The following is a 15,411-nucleotide window of genomic DNA, read 5'->3' on the forward strand; positions in this document are numbered from 1 at the left end:
ACGCCGGGGCCGAGAGACCGCATCTTCCTATTGGCCAACAGATCGTAATACCAGACACGCAACGAACATAGCCACAGATGCCGTAAGACGGATAACGGAAGCCGCGATCATACGACTTCAGTCAGTATTCTTCACCCCGGCAGTTCGCCCATCAACACCCAATCTGAATCCAACACTCTGTAACAATTAGAGCTTGACCAATCATCCGGAGATCTGCTAGGCAGTCACGTTTCTTTGTGCTCAACATCTGTCACGTGTTCGGAGGGCCAATAGAAGCTTGCATCAATTCTATTGATACTCGACAGTCTTATCAACCTTCAAACTCCTGTCCCCTGTCCATCAGTCTGATTCAATCAACAGGTATCTCTTGCTGCAAACGCATGACACAACCATCCCAGTTCAATGGCAACCGCTATTTACAGCCCACTCCCATGGAAGAATCGGTAGGGCACGGCGTCCTTGCCGGACATTCCAACGACACACAAGACCAGGACTGGTCGCAATGGATGCAATGGGATTGGGATGATACCAGCCCCGGTGCTATATCGAAAAGTGACATTGATTATTCAGATCTAAGTCCGAATTCTGGCACAACAACACTACGGACAATTGACAACACCGAATTGATATCGGACCCGCTATTTCCAGCCTCTAATGCAAGACAGATCATGGCCAATCCTTCCAGACTTCAACCTGGAAGTCAAGGTCTAGCATCTTTGGCTCGGCGTCGCAATAACGGAGGTGCCAAAGCAGACCAGAATTCAAGTCGAAAGCGAAAGACTTCTAGCGAGGATGATGATGGCTCTATAAAAGCAGATGATTCTCCTCCAGAATCAAAACCACAACCATCAAAGAAACGCTCACATAACGTCGTAGAGAAACGATATCGAGCTAATTTAAATGAAAAGATTGGCGAGCTCAGGGATAGTATTCCGAGTCTTCGCGGTTTAACCAGAGATATCAATGGAGGGGCTTCGACACATGACGATGACTTCTCAAGCGGAAATAAGCTCAACAAAGCGTCGATCCTGTCCAAGGCAACTGAATACATCCGCCATCTGGAATTGCGAAATAGGCGACTTGAAGAAGAGAATCAAGCTCTAAAAGCAAGACTACGCCAACTCGACAAGGCCGTCATTATCGAGCAATCAGCATCGATATCTGTTGGGTCAGCCTCGTCACCGGACAGTTATTCGGGAACCATTGATAGCATTGAATCACCACCGAGCGTCTTCTCGCACACAGAAGATTCTCCCCATTCCCGAAAGACGTCAACGTCTAATAATCCTCCTGAAGGCATGATCAAAGTCCCGGATTACATTAAGAAAATGCGAGCCATGGCACCTCCGCAAGGTATCTTTGCCGAATCTTATATCAAGGATGGCCCCAAACCTCAACAGCAAAATGGACAGGTTCGCAGAGGCATGACTCCAGGGGGTAAACTTTTCTTGGGCACCATTGCGGGTTTGATGGTTTTGCAAAATCTCCCTGCCGAAAAGGAATCCGATTCTACCGAAAAGGGACTGCTGGCGGTTCCACTAAACGTTCTTAATGATTTTATTGCTACTACTTTGACATCAGCGCAGACAAATTTCCTGGTCTGGACTCAGGATTTGGCTCCGTGGAGTGCATGGCAGTTCAAAGCTGGGTTAAGTTTGCTGCTTACGGTCGTTCTCGTTGTTGGCAGTGCCTTTTTCGTTTTCCTCTATTTGTTTTACGCACGTCCACGGTCTGAGAACGACTCGGCAAAGATTGCTTCCGCGTCAGGAATTAGGATGACACCGGCGGAAATCAAACGGCAGGCTTGGTTAACTAGCATGCAAAGACTCGGGGTACCTCAACATCGATTCTTCCTAGAGTGGTTTGCCGTCACCTCCAGATGGGTTGAATACAGCGTTTGTTGCCTAGTTGGTCGAAGCGTGTATTCCTGGATCACTGGAATCACAGAAGAGGACGAAAAGGGTAGAATTAAGACCTGGGATATCGCAATCGATGCTCAACTGGCTGGCGGAGATACCGAAGTCAGTAAATCACGCCTCGTCCTTACCATATTTGCATCCGGCACTTTACCACGCAGTCCTGCAAGGATAATGCTAAAGGCATTCCACTGTCGTATCTTGCTTTGGCGAGTCGGTCAGCCAGGGTCGTTTGTTTCCACAGTTGCAAATCACGTCGGACGTGTGTTGGCAACTTATCAGTGGAATCTGGCACGAGAATTGAATCGATCCTTACCAAAAGATCATCCAGATGCTCTTCCAAGTCATTTGTCCGCCTTGGTTGAGACTGAGTGCAACGATGTTTTGATTGACCCCATCGTTCAGCGAGCTGTGAATTTAACCTGGAGTCGACCAACCCAGGAGGGTCTGGATGAGGATGAAGCGTTGTTGGATGTTGTAGCGGAGGACCCAGCTGTTCAAACATTTGCCGATAGCATTGCAGCCTGGTGGTCAAGCCACGTACTGCAGACTGCTCTGTTGAATTCATTCAATATCGATTCTGACGGAGGATATGGAAAAAAGAAGCTTGAACAACAAATTAATCTTGCTCTACAAGTCGCGCCACGTCTATCTGCCGCCCACACTAGAGCAGCAGCTATGCGAGCAGTGTTGTATGAACAGAATAGACTCTACGACATCAAAACAGTGCTCAACGCATTACCATCAAAGAAAGCCCATCAAAGAACCCAGGAAGTTTCGAATTTCCTCGATTCGTCCATACCCATGTCAGTACGAAACGAACTCGCCATCTCCGTCCGATGCGCAATGATAGCGGCGATTATCCGAGCGCGAACAACCAACGATACTACCTTCCCATCACATTTGACCATCCGAAAAGCAATCAACTGGCTCAACCAACTTCCTCTCGATCCTCTCGAATTAACCCTAATCAGCTTCACAGCAGTCTATCATCTGCTTCATAGCGTCGTAGCCTACGGCGACCTTCTATCCACATCCGCCTCCTCCTCATCACCGTCCGCAACATCATCCGACTTTTCAATTTCCACCACCAAATCCGCCCCTCCACCCTCATCATCATCTTTACAACCCGATTTCCCATCCCCACAAACCCACAAACGCGTCCGCTCCAACAGCGCCTCCGAACCAACCCCTCAATACAGCCGGATCGCAAATGATCTCGTCTACTGGGCCCGAAACGCATACAATCCCGCCTTCTACGGGTTGACGGGACACATGGTCGACACAGTCGAAGCAGAATGCGTGTCGATTTGTAAGAATGTGGGTATTGATTTGATGGCTCAAGATTCTTCGAAGGTGTTATTGCAGACGAGTATTCGAAGATTGATTAATAACGAAGAGAGGGGGAAATATCAGAAACATGGCCGAGCGAAAACGGGTAGCGGTGGTGGTAAGGAGGAAAAGGGGGATTATACGAGACGTAAAAGTCTTGAGAGTAACGATACGGGATATGCGAGTGATTCTCGATGATGAGCGGGCGAGCTTTCCAACTTTATGTGGGCTTTTGCCTTGGGTGCATGTGTTACTTATACTTTCAGGCGGTGTTAGGGCTTGGGGCATTGTGATAGGTAATGGGAACCTGGAAACCTCAAATTAACTCATAAATGAAATAATATCATGATCCAAATCTCTACAATCAGGTTATTAATGTATATTCAAATTGAGCATGCATTCTCAAGACAGAAACATCACTTGAAAAACATATATCGATCTGGATACGGAATCTGCAAACAAACCGAAACCACACGCCCAAGAAAGAAGGAATTACTTCACCACGAAAAACTCTCCTCAAAAAACTCCACTGTTTTCCTCCCCTGTACTTCCCTGACAGCCTTGCGAACCTCATCGCCCATTCCACCTGGTCCACAAACACTAACCGCCATAGCGCCAATCTGTTGCGCAATTTCTCGGTCCAGGATTTGTCGAAAGAGTGGCTTGCCTAGATTTATTGTTACGGGTGCTGTTGGAGAGCTGAGTTGGGTCCAGTCTTGAAAGGAGGAGGATTGCGCGGTTGTGTTTATGTCTATTTTGTTTATGCCGGGCGTTATGATTCGTGCTTTTTCGTCATCGTGTTCGTAGTAATATTGGTCTATGGTTTTGTTCAATTGGGATGAAGAGGAGGATTCTTTGGATTTGGATAGTTCAGTGGAAGGGCGAGGGTAAGGATATGGACGAGAGAAAGAGGTTGATCCGTATGGAAAGGCTTTGGTGTGTGCTGGAGACACAGGGGTGATATCGTAGAAAGGGACGTTGTTGGTTTTCTCTGGGTTGCAGATGATGGATGAATACCTGGCTGGTATTGGGTCGGTATTGAACACATTTGTGTTGCTGCTGCTGTAGTATGTGGTCAGGTGTGCGTTGATAGAGAGGGAGAGTGTGCGTTCAGAGTATGTGCAATTGTCGAGGGAGTAAGGATTTCGAGAGTTCATTGTCGATGCATTTGAAAATGCAACCGAGCTTTGTACAACAGGATGGTTCAGGATGTAGGTCATCCAGGGTTGAACCCATTGGAGATGTTCTGTTCTGTCAACATACTCATACATTGATATGCCGATTCGGAGGTAAACTTACCAATACTGCGCACCACCCATACCAATGTAATTCGACGAGTTGCTACAGAGCCTCTCGCGAACACGTCAGCCAGCTCTCGGAGGTATGAGATTGAATGGGTGATTCCAATGCCTCCCGCGATCAACACAGTAGAGCCATATGAATCGAACGAGCGAATAGCTCCTTCACTTTGTTAGTTTAGTGCTTGAAAGAGCTATGGAGAAGTAAATGTTGAGATTGTACACACCAAAAGGTCCCTCAGCCAGAGCCAAAACCTGACGTTGAAGACTATATTCTAATCCAACCGATTTCAGCATCTTCTTCGTAAAGCCATTCCGTTTCCGAATGAGAAAGGACACCGTGTATCTTGTGTCCCGATCAGTCCCACTCAGAATACTTCTGATCGAGCTATTGCTGCCATTTTCCGACCCTATCACTGGATAGAATGAGTTATATGTTTTGTCGACCGATTCCCAGGCGACAGAAAATGGATGAGATGTTCATAATTCTAAGGCAGGTATATATAAGTACATGTATTGACCGGCTTTGAACTTCCATGGGCGAATAACCGTCACGTCGACTCGCGCAACATCCCCTGGGAGAAGATGGATAGTGGCTGATGTTAGACTCTTGCCGCAGTTTCGCCATATAACAATAACCAGTCGAAGAAATCTCTATTAACTTGTAAGCGTGGCTCATAATAATATTTGCAAATAGACCACTTACATCCATAGCCCAAGCTACCAAAGCTGCAAGAAATACCCATTTATGCACGAACTTATATAGATGATACCACAGCGCAACAAATGAAGCCGTCACCAGAACAAGGTGAAAATGGAGGAAGAACTCGTGAAATGCGTGGCGGAATGGGGATAGTGATTGAAAGAAGATGGTGACAAAAGCTATAGTGGCCTTAATTCGACGTCAATATCAAGAAACAACCATTTTGTCATAAGCAGGAGCTCCTTACCATAAACCCATAAGTGAATATCGGAATATGGAACAAATGTTCCGGAATCGTGTTCCAACCCTCTAAGGTCGCTGAATTAGCCAATAACTTTGCATACTTCCAATAAGGGGTTTGCTTGTTTACTCACTCCATATACCAACACGAACAAGCACCGCAACAGTATGAGCAATAGCTTCCGTCACAATAATCCTACCCAACCACCGATGAATGAGATTGAACGTATGAAATGATACTCTCAGTAGCAGAATCAAAGGATTATTTCTGCCAGCAGTAATGACCAACGGAACGAGGTTGACAATTGCCAGCATCCCTGTTGTGCCTATCAAACCGTGCAGCGATTGACTGAGGTTCTGAGACCAATCGATTACGACGACACAAAACAACATGTTCAACGCGATATAAGATGCTATCAGCAATGTCTCAAGCCGTGTTGGGATTGTGCCCATATTTATATGACCTCGATATATGCGGAATTCACGATTGTGTCTCCGTTCGAATAACGGTGCATAGAGTAGATGTCGATTGAGCAATGTTTTAAAGCGGCTCGGACGAGTAAAGGAGACTTCGCAATCACGGCGGACTGCAAATTTCAAACGCTGACTGCTTACAAAATCCGACCAAACTCGATGAATGAAGATAATGACGGCGCAGCTAACTAGTCCCATTATAGGTACGTAGATAAGAGCCCCCACGGGAGAGACCTCGTGGGATTTCTCATGGCTGGTTCTTGCATCTCCTTGGTGACTTGCTGCCATATTTGCGGTGCTGGGGCCTTTTCCATCCATTGTTGCTTCGGTATGTCTTATCTGTTGTCAAACCTGGGAGAGTTTCCTCCACGGATACTGAAGAACATGGAACATTGCACTCGAAACGGTGCGTACAATGAACTTTTTGCTCTGTATGCTAAAGGAGGTGTGGTTTCCTTTTTCAGTCTCTATTATGTCATGAAGTTGGCAAAGGGTATACCTGACAGGACTTTGAAGGAGGTAATGGCATCTTGTGCACCAGTAGTTCCCATCGAGCGAGGGATTGATGTCCCATGCACCAGTCATGCTTGATAAGGCGGGAACTGCCAATCTCACACTTTCAGGATACCGAGGAATGAGTGACGTTTACACAAGGCTCCCAATAGCCAGAGAATTTTTGCAGATATCCCTCATTATGGAAGGTGTGGAATGTCGAATCGAGAGGAAGGGGTCAGAGGATTTCCTGAATGTGGCCGGTGCTGATAAGCTGGGCGTAATTGTCTGGAATGTTTGTGGATGACCATTCGCCAAGACGATATTCGATTGACTTTCATATCCAACTGCTGGTCTCGTGAAGACTTTGAAAAGAGGAAGAGACGTCGCCAGTGTGTGATCTGATAGAAATGGAAGGTACAAGCAGTTGCCTCAGGCAGTAAGCCATAGCCCTAAAGCGGTCCGAAATGGGAAGGCTTGTTTTGCAATGGCAACCCAACATTTCCAGCATTACTCAGAATGACTCTCAATCTCTGGAATGTATGATCTTGCTAGTGGACGCATATATTGCAAGTGTTAAAACAAGAACGTGGCGAAGGACACATCAATCTTATTGTGTGTCAGTGTCGGGGTTAGGGTTAGGACTTGACCGTTCCTCTTCCATGGGGAGAAGCCGTCGGGATAATTCTTTCAGGCAGGAAGGAATATTAAGATAGTCCCATATTCATCTTAATCGATGATTAAACATGAACAAAAAGTCCAAGCGATCTGCAACTCAGATCGATTCGATCAAGGTTTGACCTTCAACATCCCTGGGACTGTAAGTGCGGACAATTTTTCAACAAGGATTCGAGTAGAAACGATACATCGGAGCGGGCGTCGTGAGCTGACATTTCGAAAAACACCACTCGGATACCGTTCACCGTTCTCGGCGTTGTGTTACCGCCCCCATTTGCTTGAACGGTCCGAGTACTAATTGGCCCTGCGAGATATGGAGGGGTCAAGGCATGATGGGAGCAGGGGTGTGAAATACGAATTTTTCTGATAAGCCTTGTGCCCAGATGGATGTGATTACTACTTTCACATTACTTCCTATAGTCAGTCACTGATCGTAATTTCAACTCTGCAATCAAGTCTACTTGACGAGCTCCGGAGATAAACGACAACATGGGGAGAAAAATCCGTATCCTCGGTCTTCATGGATACGGCACGAGTGGAGCTATCTTTTCATCGCAAACCAGTAAACATTTCTTTGATCATCTCTTAATAGACCTACTTACTGACAAGTTCAAGCATCCTTCCGCCGCTTCCTCCAACAACAACAACAACAACACGACCAAACCGGAGATGGCGACGAATTCGACTTCGACTTCGCCAACGGACCCCTCGACTCGGGTCCAGCAGCGGGCATAGAACTCTTCTACAACCCTCCATATTACCAATGGTGGCCCGCCGACCCAACGCTGGAAGACATGACAAAAGCGCGCGAAAGACTAAAAATCTATCTTAAACAAAACGGGCCCTACGACGGGGTCATCATGTTCTCGCAGGGCTGCACGTTGGGTGCTAGTCTGCTATTAGAGCATTATAAAGAAACGCCTCAAGACCCGCCGCCGTTCAAATTCGCAATCTTTATCTGCGGTGGACCGTCACTTAAACAGTTAGAAGCCGAGTTTGGATTCACGATTGATGCGGAATTATGGGAAGTTGATCGTGCGTCGCGCAAGGCGCTCGCGCGCCGAGCTGATACAGCCGCTATCCTGGCACAGGGCTCGAATCGATGGCAGAATGATGTTAACGATATAACCGATTACTCAATCAAGGAATTAGTACAGATGGTTCGCGGACCGTATCAGATCAGAATTCCTACTGTGCATGTTGTTGGTGCCAAGGATCCGAGGAATTTGGCTGGTCATCAGTTACATGCTCTCAGTCATCCGGATATTACTAAGATTTATGAGCATGAGGGCGGTCATGATATTCCTAGAAATGAGACCACAAGTACCACTATTGCTAGACTGGTGAGATGGGTGTCTTCGTCTATGATTTGGGATAAGGCGAAGCAGATCAATGGTATATGATCGGCTCTTATTATCATTTTGATCGCGTGTTTATAGCAATATGCATAAGTCAATAGAAAAATTCTATAGATATCAATACATTACCCTTACTAAGACCCACGAACGCAAGCAGAAGCTATTTTTTTTTTTTTTAAAACCCCCCAAAGACGTCACGGTGTTCTAGCAAATCCATCAAGCCCAATGCACCATACATGCAAATTAGCATAAGGTATCAGGTGTACGTATAGCCAAAAAGAAAAAAAAATTCATCCCCAAAGGCGCCTCTAAACGGTGAGGTAAGATAATTCAACATTCTGATTAGACAGCAGTCTCTTCACTGTCTATCACCCCAGTCGGCTGAGTCTTCGCCTTGACTTCCCGTACCGCGTCTCGCTTCTCCCGGCCATATCGAGAGAAGACGCCATGCTTGTCGTTGTGGTTTTGTGAGGCGATCAATAAATAACAGCTACCGATAGTGGCAATCATGCCAGGCCAGAGAAGGACGACGGAAGCAATGCATTTAGGATTGTGGCGGTAGTCTGGAAGCAAGTTAGTATTTTACAGAAGATATGTGAAAAAGCCAACGTACAAAGATTCGGATTCTTAATGGACGCTTCCAAAAGCCGGGATGCTTCAGCTGCATCAACGCCGGAGATGTATGCGTGTCTGGTAGCGACGATCACCTACCAATCATCGGATTAACATAAAACCTCTGTTATTAGCATAGGAAGGTTGACATACCGTCATCGCAATAGCATCGGCAAAACACATGACGGTAACAGCTACCGCGGAAATCTTCCAAGAAAGACGAACCGAGCGACTCTCATGACGTTCCGGCCAAAACAAATCGAAGAAGAACGCCGCTCCAAAAATGGTAGCAACCGCAATTCCCACAAAGATATTATACGAAGCGATTCCGACAAAATCATCGTTGTATTCTGCGGCTAAATTGTTCATTTTCTCGATGAATGATTGCTGGTCGACGTAATCTGTATATCCGAGTATTAGAGATGCTCATTCGGAATGTAAAGTATGGATAGAAATCGCACCGGACAAGGCTGCCGTGCCTACTGATTCGGAACAGACGCAAAGGATCATGGCGATCTGGTATATAACCATTTTGACCCTCCGTAAATGATATATCCTGTTGAACATGTACGACGACTTGAATTTGGACCACTGCATTTCGTGCAGGTCCAAGCCCCATATCACAGCCATGAAGGATAAATATAACGCACGATATTTGCGATATCAAATTCCGAGATAGATAGTTGTCGGTATTCAGGTGGCTTTTATGATAAGAGATTTTCCTTCCTGACTGCCTTAGAAACGGATTTTTTTTCCTTCGAACGGCTTCCACTTCCGGTTGTGACGGACGTAAATAAATTGCTGGATGGAAGAGACTCAAGTGACGGGAGCGACTCGTCTAATAGGAAAAAGAGACGCCAGGTTAGGAAGAAGAGTCCGGAAGAGTTGTCAAGGAGCCTCTTATGATCTGAATAATACCCTGAGACGGAAATAGAGAGAGTTGTTGATGTTGCAGAACGGAGAATGTGAGGCAATGACGTCATGGGGTCATTTGGCCTGTTAAATCCGTCCTCTCCGTCTATCTGTATAGTGCGCTATTCGAGAAGAGACAATCTACAGAATGACGCCTAGCGAAGCGAAGATCTCTTGTCTGTTTCTTGTTTCTCCGTCTCGACACCTGCCAAGCAATCAAGATGTTTCGCTGGCCCAATCCGCTTGTCGGCTACCTGACGTCGTCTCGAACGCTACCGGCAGACGCTGCGGTCAGGCCAGGTCAAAGCCATTGCCGATCAATAAGATTAAGATCTGATAATCTGATATGAGGTAGACTTGAGATCCATTTCAAGGTCAACTGCCCAATCGAAGAAAAGCGAAGGACTTCACAGTCAGGCTGCAGCCATGGTATGTTCCAGGATGCTTAGGATCCAACATGCGACAGAGCGAAGATCATGACAGAATATCGAACTCCAAAGAAAAGAGTTTTGGTCAAACAATTAGACAGAAAAAGATAGAACTCTCGTGAGCGTCACTTGAGTGAGTGGAATTGTTTCTACTCGAAGACCACGGGCCGTCGTTTTTCCGGCTTTACCTAAGCAGCTAAGCTTTGTTTCTTGCGGAAACGGAAATTTTGACGGAGCAAGAACTGAGCTACTCGACTGCACACGTTATTGGACTCCTTCATAACGTACATAATGATCGAGCCTACTGCGACCATATCACCCCTCGGTCGCTCAGATGGCTCCGCCATCTACACTTGTCCGTCCACTGGTTTTCAGATTCTGGGGTCTGTCAACGGGCCAATCGAACTGCCTGCTCGTCGAGACGCCCAAAAACCCGAAGAGGCCACGATCGAGGTCCTGGTGAAGCCTGCAACCGCCCAAAGTGCAATCGGAGAGAGATACGTGGAGAATATATTGAAGTCTCTCCTGGGTAAAGTCATTCTTGGAAGAGAAAAGGGTTTTGCAAGGCGGGGTATTGTGGTTACTCTGCTGATCCAAGGGAGCTCGAGTGATGGAAAAATAAATAGAGGGGACTCTGTACGTCTGATGTGTTGCATTTGAGGTTTACTGTAGTTTTGGCGCTAATGAAACTTCTCCGACAGTACTTGCCTGCTCTACCTGCTCTTCTTCACGCGGCACTTCTTGCTCTGCTATCTGCCGCCATACCATTGTCAATGACCTATACATCCGCAATCGTTGCCGTCAGCTCCTCGAATCAAATCATCCGCGAGCCTTCTCTAGACGATTGCGCAAAAGCCAAGTCGCTCCATGTCCTCGCATTTTCATCAAAGGGCCACTTGCTCCTGACTGAAAGTCAGGGATCCTTCGATTTTGATACTTGGGACCGGGTCTATGAGCAGGCACTTTCAATTTGTCGAGACTCGAAAGTCACAAGCCAGGATGGTGATATTTCAATGGATGCGAAACACAATCTAGAGAACTTCGTTAGAGAAACAGTTGAACACAAGCTTGCCTTGGATTATGCATGGTCAGACACAGCGGCATGATAGTTTCAACATCTTGTTGGAATGGATAGTTGCCGGATTTGAAGGATCAGCCTTCTGCCAGGGATCACGGAGGCACTCCTGCTACGACGATTCGATTCGCGAGAAAACCAATTGAGCATCCTGCTTGTGGTGGCGCATGTGGCATTCGCTACCTGTCTTGAGACTACTGCTGAGGCTTGCGTGTGACACCGGCCTTCAGGGGCGTCGGCCCGAATCTTGTAAACGGGTCCGGACTAGGTTTCGCGGCGACCCTTTCCAGTCTTATCCAGAGCTTGGTGGGGAGCATCCGGCTGCACAATTTATGGGATACTACTAGCATGTTTGACAGGTGGCACATTGTTAAACACGTGTGATGTTCAGGCAAGGTCTTTGCCAAGAAAGTTCAACTCGTTAGCTTGATATGTGTTGCTATCTATATCCATAAAGGGTAGTCAGCTAGGGGTCTAGGATTTTTTTAAAGGAAAAAAAGAATAAAAAATAAAAAATCAAGCACTTGAATGAAGCAACCTGAAACCCCAAAGCGTGTCACCCAGTGACAGCTAGTTCTTCAGCAAGTAGTTCTGGTCAATACGAAACGCCGACTCCGTTGTTTGAGATCAAAAAGCATCTAGAAGCTCCACCTGATATCGTAATTTATGACTGTAATGGCATTACGCGCGTATCAAACACCGTCATCATACTAATGATTCAGCAACGAGTATGAAGGACTGTCTGACTCTTAAGACCGCGCTATATAATATCAATGCTGCTTTATGCTCTTCACTTGGCTGCGAGTATTTTGTTGACTTAGTCGTCTCAGCGCTGTGGGATTTACACCGATAAGACCGTATTTACCAGTCGGATATTGCTCCATCTGCCCCACGTCCCACCATTCTCGACTTATCTATCTCCGGCTTCACGACTCGCTTCATGTCGAACTGTCTCGTCGCTATATCTAGCTTCTAATGCTCCGTGTTCATTTCAGGGTTATAAGAATGACATTGGTCACGTCCTATATACATCGGCACTCTACGTCCTTTTTCTAAATCACATCAGTATTCGCAATCGCAAGCCAACCAGCTTGCTTACTGTACGCTGAAGCGGTCCGTGAGCGGGCCCCGTCAACAGTCTTATTGGTGTGCGACTGTGTGCAGCATCGGTTAAACTACTAATCGACTAGACCGCTGGACGGCCGACGACTACTAATCATTATTCAGCCGAATTAGTGATCACTCTGGTGACTGGGCAGTGGGTACAAGCCCAAAAATAACAACGAGTCGAAACCTCTTTCACCTAAATCCGAAATGCCACCTCCAGCCCCGGACGAGTCGCCCGTCAATACCGGTATCAGGGCCATTATGCCCGTACCAACAGAGATGCCTGCAGCCTTCACTAATCCCATATTATCCCCGCCAAATGCCGGCCGCGACGTTTCTTCTTCATCTCCAGAATTCACTCTTGCCCGGCCTTCGCTCGCCGCCTTGCAATCACACGGCTCTTCAACATCTTCTATGAGCGCTGTTGGTGGATTATTACTTCGAGATTATGCTCGCACCGCGGACCCGTCTACCACAGATCAAGACATTCATGTGAGCGAAGCACCAGTTGAGCGCCAGTCGGACGGAATTGCTCCTGCCCATCAACAAGTGGAAGAAGCGCAACGTTCAACAGCAGCAACAGCAGACAAATCAGTTACTTCGGCACCTTCAACACCGTTTCTTCCCTTACGGTCATTCCGCAAACACCGACAGAGCAGTTTATCCATAGATACGATACCACGGCAAACCATCATGAAGGCGCTAGCATCCAGACCACCTCTAAGCCGCAATACGCCATCATTCACTTTGGCCTCGTCGTTGAACGGCGTCTTGAATGGAGCAGCTGCACCCAATGGCGTTTCTCCGGATGAGACGGAACAAAATACAGCTAATTCTCAAACGTTGTCAGCGGCTCTGTGCAACCTACAATCACAGGCGAGTGCTTACTCAGACGGTCCCTTGGCGACAGCCCGACTACCGTTACAATCGCCGTGCTTTTTCCATCAACGCTTTGATGATGCAGTCAATATCCAGAAAGTATTGGAAGAAATAGCAGATGATGAATGGCTATCACATTCACGTCTGGTACAGACGGCCACCGGAGTCAGAGAAGTGTCAAAACAGTTGCAACGACGACCTATCAAGCGCGCCGTCAAGACTGTGATGATAGTCACCAAGGCGCGGGATAATCGTCTTGTCTATTTGACCCGTGAACTAGCCGAATGGCTTCTAAGTACCCCGCGGTACGGAAAGGATGTAGGGGTTACTGTATATGTGGATTCGAAACTGCGCAATTCCAAAAGATTCGATGCTGCAGGCCTGCAGGCCAAGGATCCTCGCTTCGAGTCGATGTTGAAGTACTGGACTCCAGATCTATGCTGGACGTCACCAGAGAAATTTGACTTGGTCCTCACGTTAGGCGGTGATGGAACAGTCTTGTTCACATCGTGGTTGTTCCAGCGCATTGTTCCGCCCATTTTATCCTTTTCCTTGGGAAGCCTGGGCTTCCTTACCAACTTTGAATTTGAAAAGTATAAAGAACATTTAAATTCGATCATGGGCGACGGAGGAATGCGCGTCAACTTGCGTATGAGGTTTACCTGCACCGTCTATCGGGCAGACCGAAGCAAAGGCGCCGCACCGGGTGACGTTGAGGAAGGAGAGCAATTTGAAGTATTGAACGAATTGGTCATTGACCGGGGTCCTTCACCTTATGTATCGAATCTCGAGCTTTACGGAGACAATGAGCTTCTGACGGTTGTTCAAGCGGATGGTTGTATCTTTTCTACACCGACAGGTAAGCTGCCATCGACATAACCTCACAACTAATTCTAACATGTAATAGGTTCTACTGCCTATTCGCTTTCCGCCGGTGGCTCATTGATTCATCCTTCTATTCCTGGCATCTTGTTGACACCCATTTGCCCTCATACACTCTCTTTCAGACCCATGGTCCTCTCCGACACGATGCTCCTACGTATTGCTGTGCCCAACCTTTCGCGTTCTACGGCCTATTGCTCATTTGACGGCAAAGGCCGCATCGAACTTCGACAAGGCGACTACGTTACCGTCGAGGCCAGCCAATACCCCTTCCCGACCGTCGTCTCTGGCGGCGGCGAATGGTTCGAAAGTGTCCGTCGCGCTCTCCGATGGAATGTCCGTGGCGCTGTCCAGAAAGGCTGGAACGGAGATGTTTGCGAAAACGCCGAGGATGGGGTCGAAGAGGGCAATGTCGATTTTGACATTGACTTTGATAATGCTACGACCGGCACTGATAGTGGTGTTGGTCCCAGTGAAGATGGGGATACATACGGTACTGGACCCGGTAGTCCCATGAGAAGACAGATGAGTCTGTTGAGCGTGTAGTCTCGTCTTGTCTCACTCGTTTTACACACAAATACCCTATAACTTATATATATACATGTATGCAGCAAACGCACATACTGGGAACTTCCCACTTGCATCCTTCATGTGACAGCGCTTTGTTTTCTTTTGACGAGTTTTGGTGTTAGGTGTTTTGCTTTCCTTTTCCTTATTTATACATGAAGAATTAGGTCTGTTTAGTGTGAAAACAGATCGAACCAATATAACCTCAGCCAACGCAGTTGAATACGGTTGGCATGAAAATCTCTTCATCATTCAGTACATCGTTCCGCTTGCAGTATGTAGCGAGTCTTTAAGACAAGATCACCGAGATATAGCGACGGCGATATCTCACACATCCGTACCCTAGCCTTGGAAAGATGATCTCCATCTCGAACGATCTATGCACTATTCCGGATCATACCATCCGGACAATCATATCGGGGTAATCGGAGACTGATCAGAGAACAAATCACCTGGAC

The 15,411-nt window shown here is 47.0% G+C and overlaps 6 protein-coding genes across 6 annotated transcripts, besides 1 other annotated feature; 4 read left to right on the top strand and 2 right to left on the bottom strand.

Moving 5' to 3' along the window:
• Positions 1–380: 380 nt before the first annotated feature.
• Positions 381–4,016, top strand: TSTA_030070 (HLH transcription factor, putative; the record flags this gene model as incomplete). Its single annotated transcript, XM_002480127.1, has 2 exons — positions 381–443; positions 492–4,016. 2 exons carry the CDS (start codon positions 381–383, stop codon positions 3,444–3,446), a joined length of 3,018 nt encoding a protein of 1,005 aa, XP_002480172.1. The 3' UTR covers positions 3,447–4,016.
• On the bottom strand, positions 3,746–6,548 carry TSTA_030080 (uncharacterized protein; the record flags this gene model as incomplete). The annotated part of the gene is given in 10 exon segments (XM_002480128.1): positions 3,746–4,494; positions 4,548–4,709; positions 4,774–4,956; positions 4,994–5,034; positions 5,058–5,200; positions 5,253–5,438; positions 5,497–5,558; positions 5,624–6,302; positions 6,315–6,399; positions 6,463–6,548. 10 exon segments carry the CDS (start codon positions 6,546–6,548, stop codon positions 3,746–3,748), a joined length of 2,376 nt encoding a protein of 791 aa, XP_002480173.1.
• A 938-nt stretch (positions 6,549–7,486) lies between these two features.
• Positions 7,487–9,054, top strand: TSTA_030090 (EF-hand calcium-binding domain protein, putative). Its single transcript, XM_002480129.1, has 2 exons — positions 7,487–7,695; positions 7,749–9,054. Exons 1-2 carry the CDS (start codon positions 7,623–7,625, stop codon positions 8,534–8,536), a joined length of 861 nt encoding a protein of 286 aa, XP_002480174.1. The 5' UTR covers positions 7,487–7,622; the 3' UTR covers positions 8,537–9,054.
• TSTA_030100 (uncharacterized protein) lies at positions 7,749–10,024 on the bottom strand. Its single transcript, XM_002480130.1, has 4 exons — positions 9,565–10,024; positions 9,257–9,504; positions 9,105–9,198; positions 7,749–9,054 (listed from the first exon to the last, which is right to left on the bottom strand). The coding sequence occupies exons 1-4, from the start codon at positions 9,731–9,733 to the stop codon at positions 8,834–8,836; spliced, it is 732 nt and encodes a 243-aa protein (XP_002480175.1). The 5' UTR covers positions 9,734–10,024; the 3' UTR covers positions 7,749–8,833.
• Positions 7,769–7,788: a microsatellite.
• A 648-nt stretch (positions 10,025–10,672) lies between the features above and the next one.
• On the top strand, positions 10,673–12,039 carry TSTA_030110 (exosome complex subunit Rrp46, putative). Its single transcript, XM_002480131.1, has 2 exons — positions 10,673–11,079; positions 11,145–12,039. Exons 1-2 carry the CDS (start codon positions 10,735–10,737, stop codon positions 11,547–11,549), a joined length of 750 nt encoding a protein of 249 aa, XP_002480176.1. The 5' UTR covers positions 10,673–10,734; the 3' UTR covers positions 11,550–12,039.
• Positions 12,040–12,832: 793 nt separating this feature from the next.
• Positions 12,833–14,976, top strand: TSTA_030120 (NAD kinase Utr1, putative; the record flags this gene model as incomplete). The annotated part of the gene is made up of 2 exons (XM_002480132.1): positions 12,833–14,363; positions 14,412–14,976. The coding sequence occupies 2 exons, from the start codon at positions 12,833–12,835 to the stop codon at positions 14,930–14,932; spliced, it is 2,052 nt and encodes a 683-aa protein (XP_002480177.1). The 3' UTR covers positions 14,933–14,976.
• Between the last annotated feature and the right edge of the window lie 435 nt (positions 14,977–15,411).

This window comes from Talaromyces stipitatus, genomic scaffold (assembly GCF_000003125.1).
Source record: "Talaromyces stipitatus ATCC 10500 scf_1105507295541 genomic scaffold, whole genome shotgun sequence".
Classification (NCBI taxonomy): domain Eukaryota; kingdom Fungi; phylum Ascomycota; class Eurotiomycetes; order Eurotiales; family Trichocomaceae; genus Talaromyces; species Talaromyces stipitatus.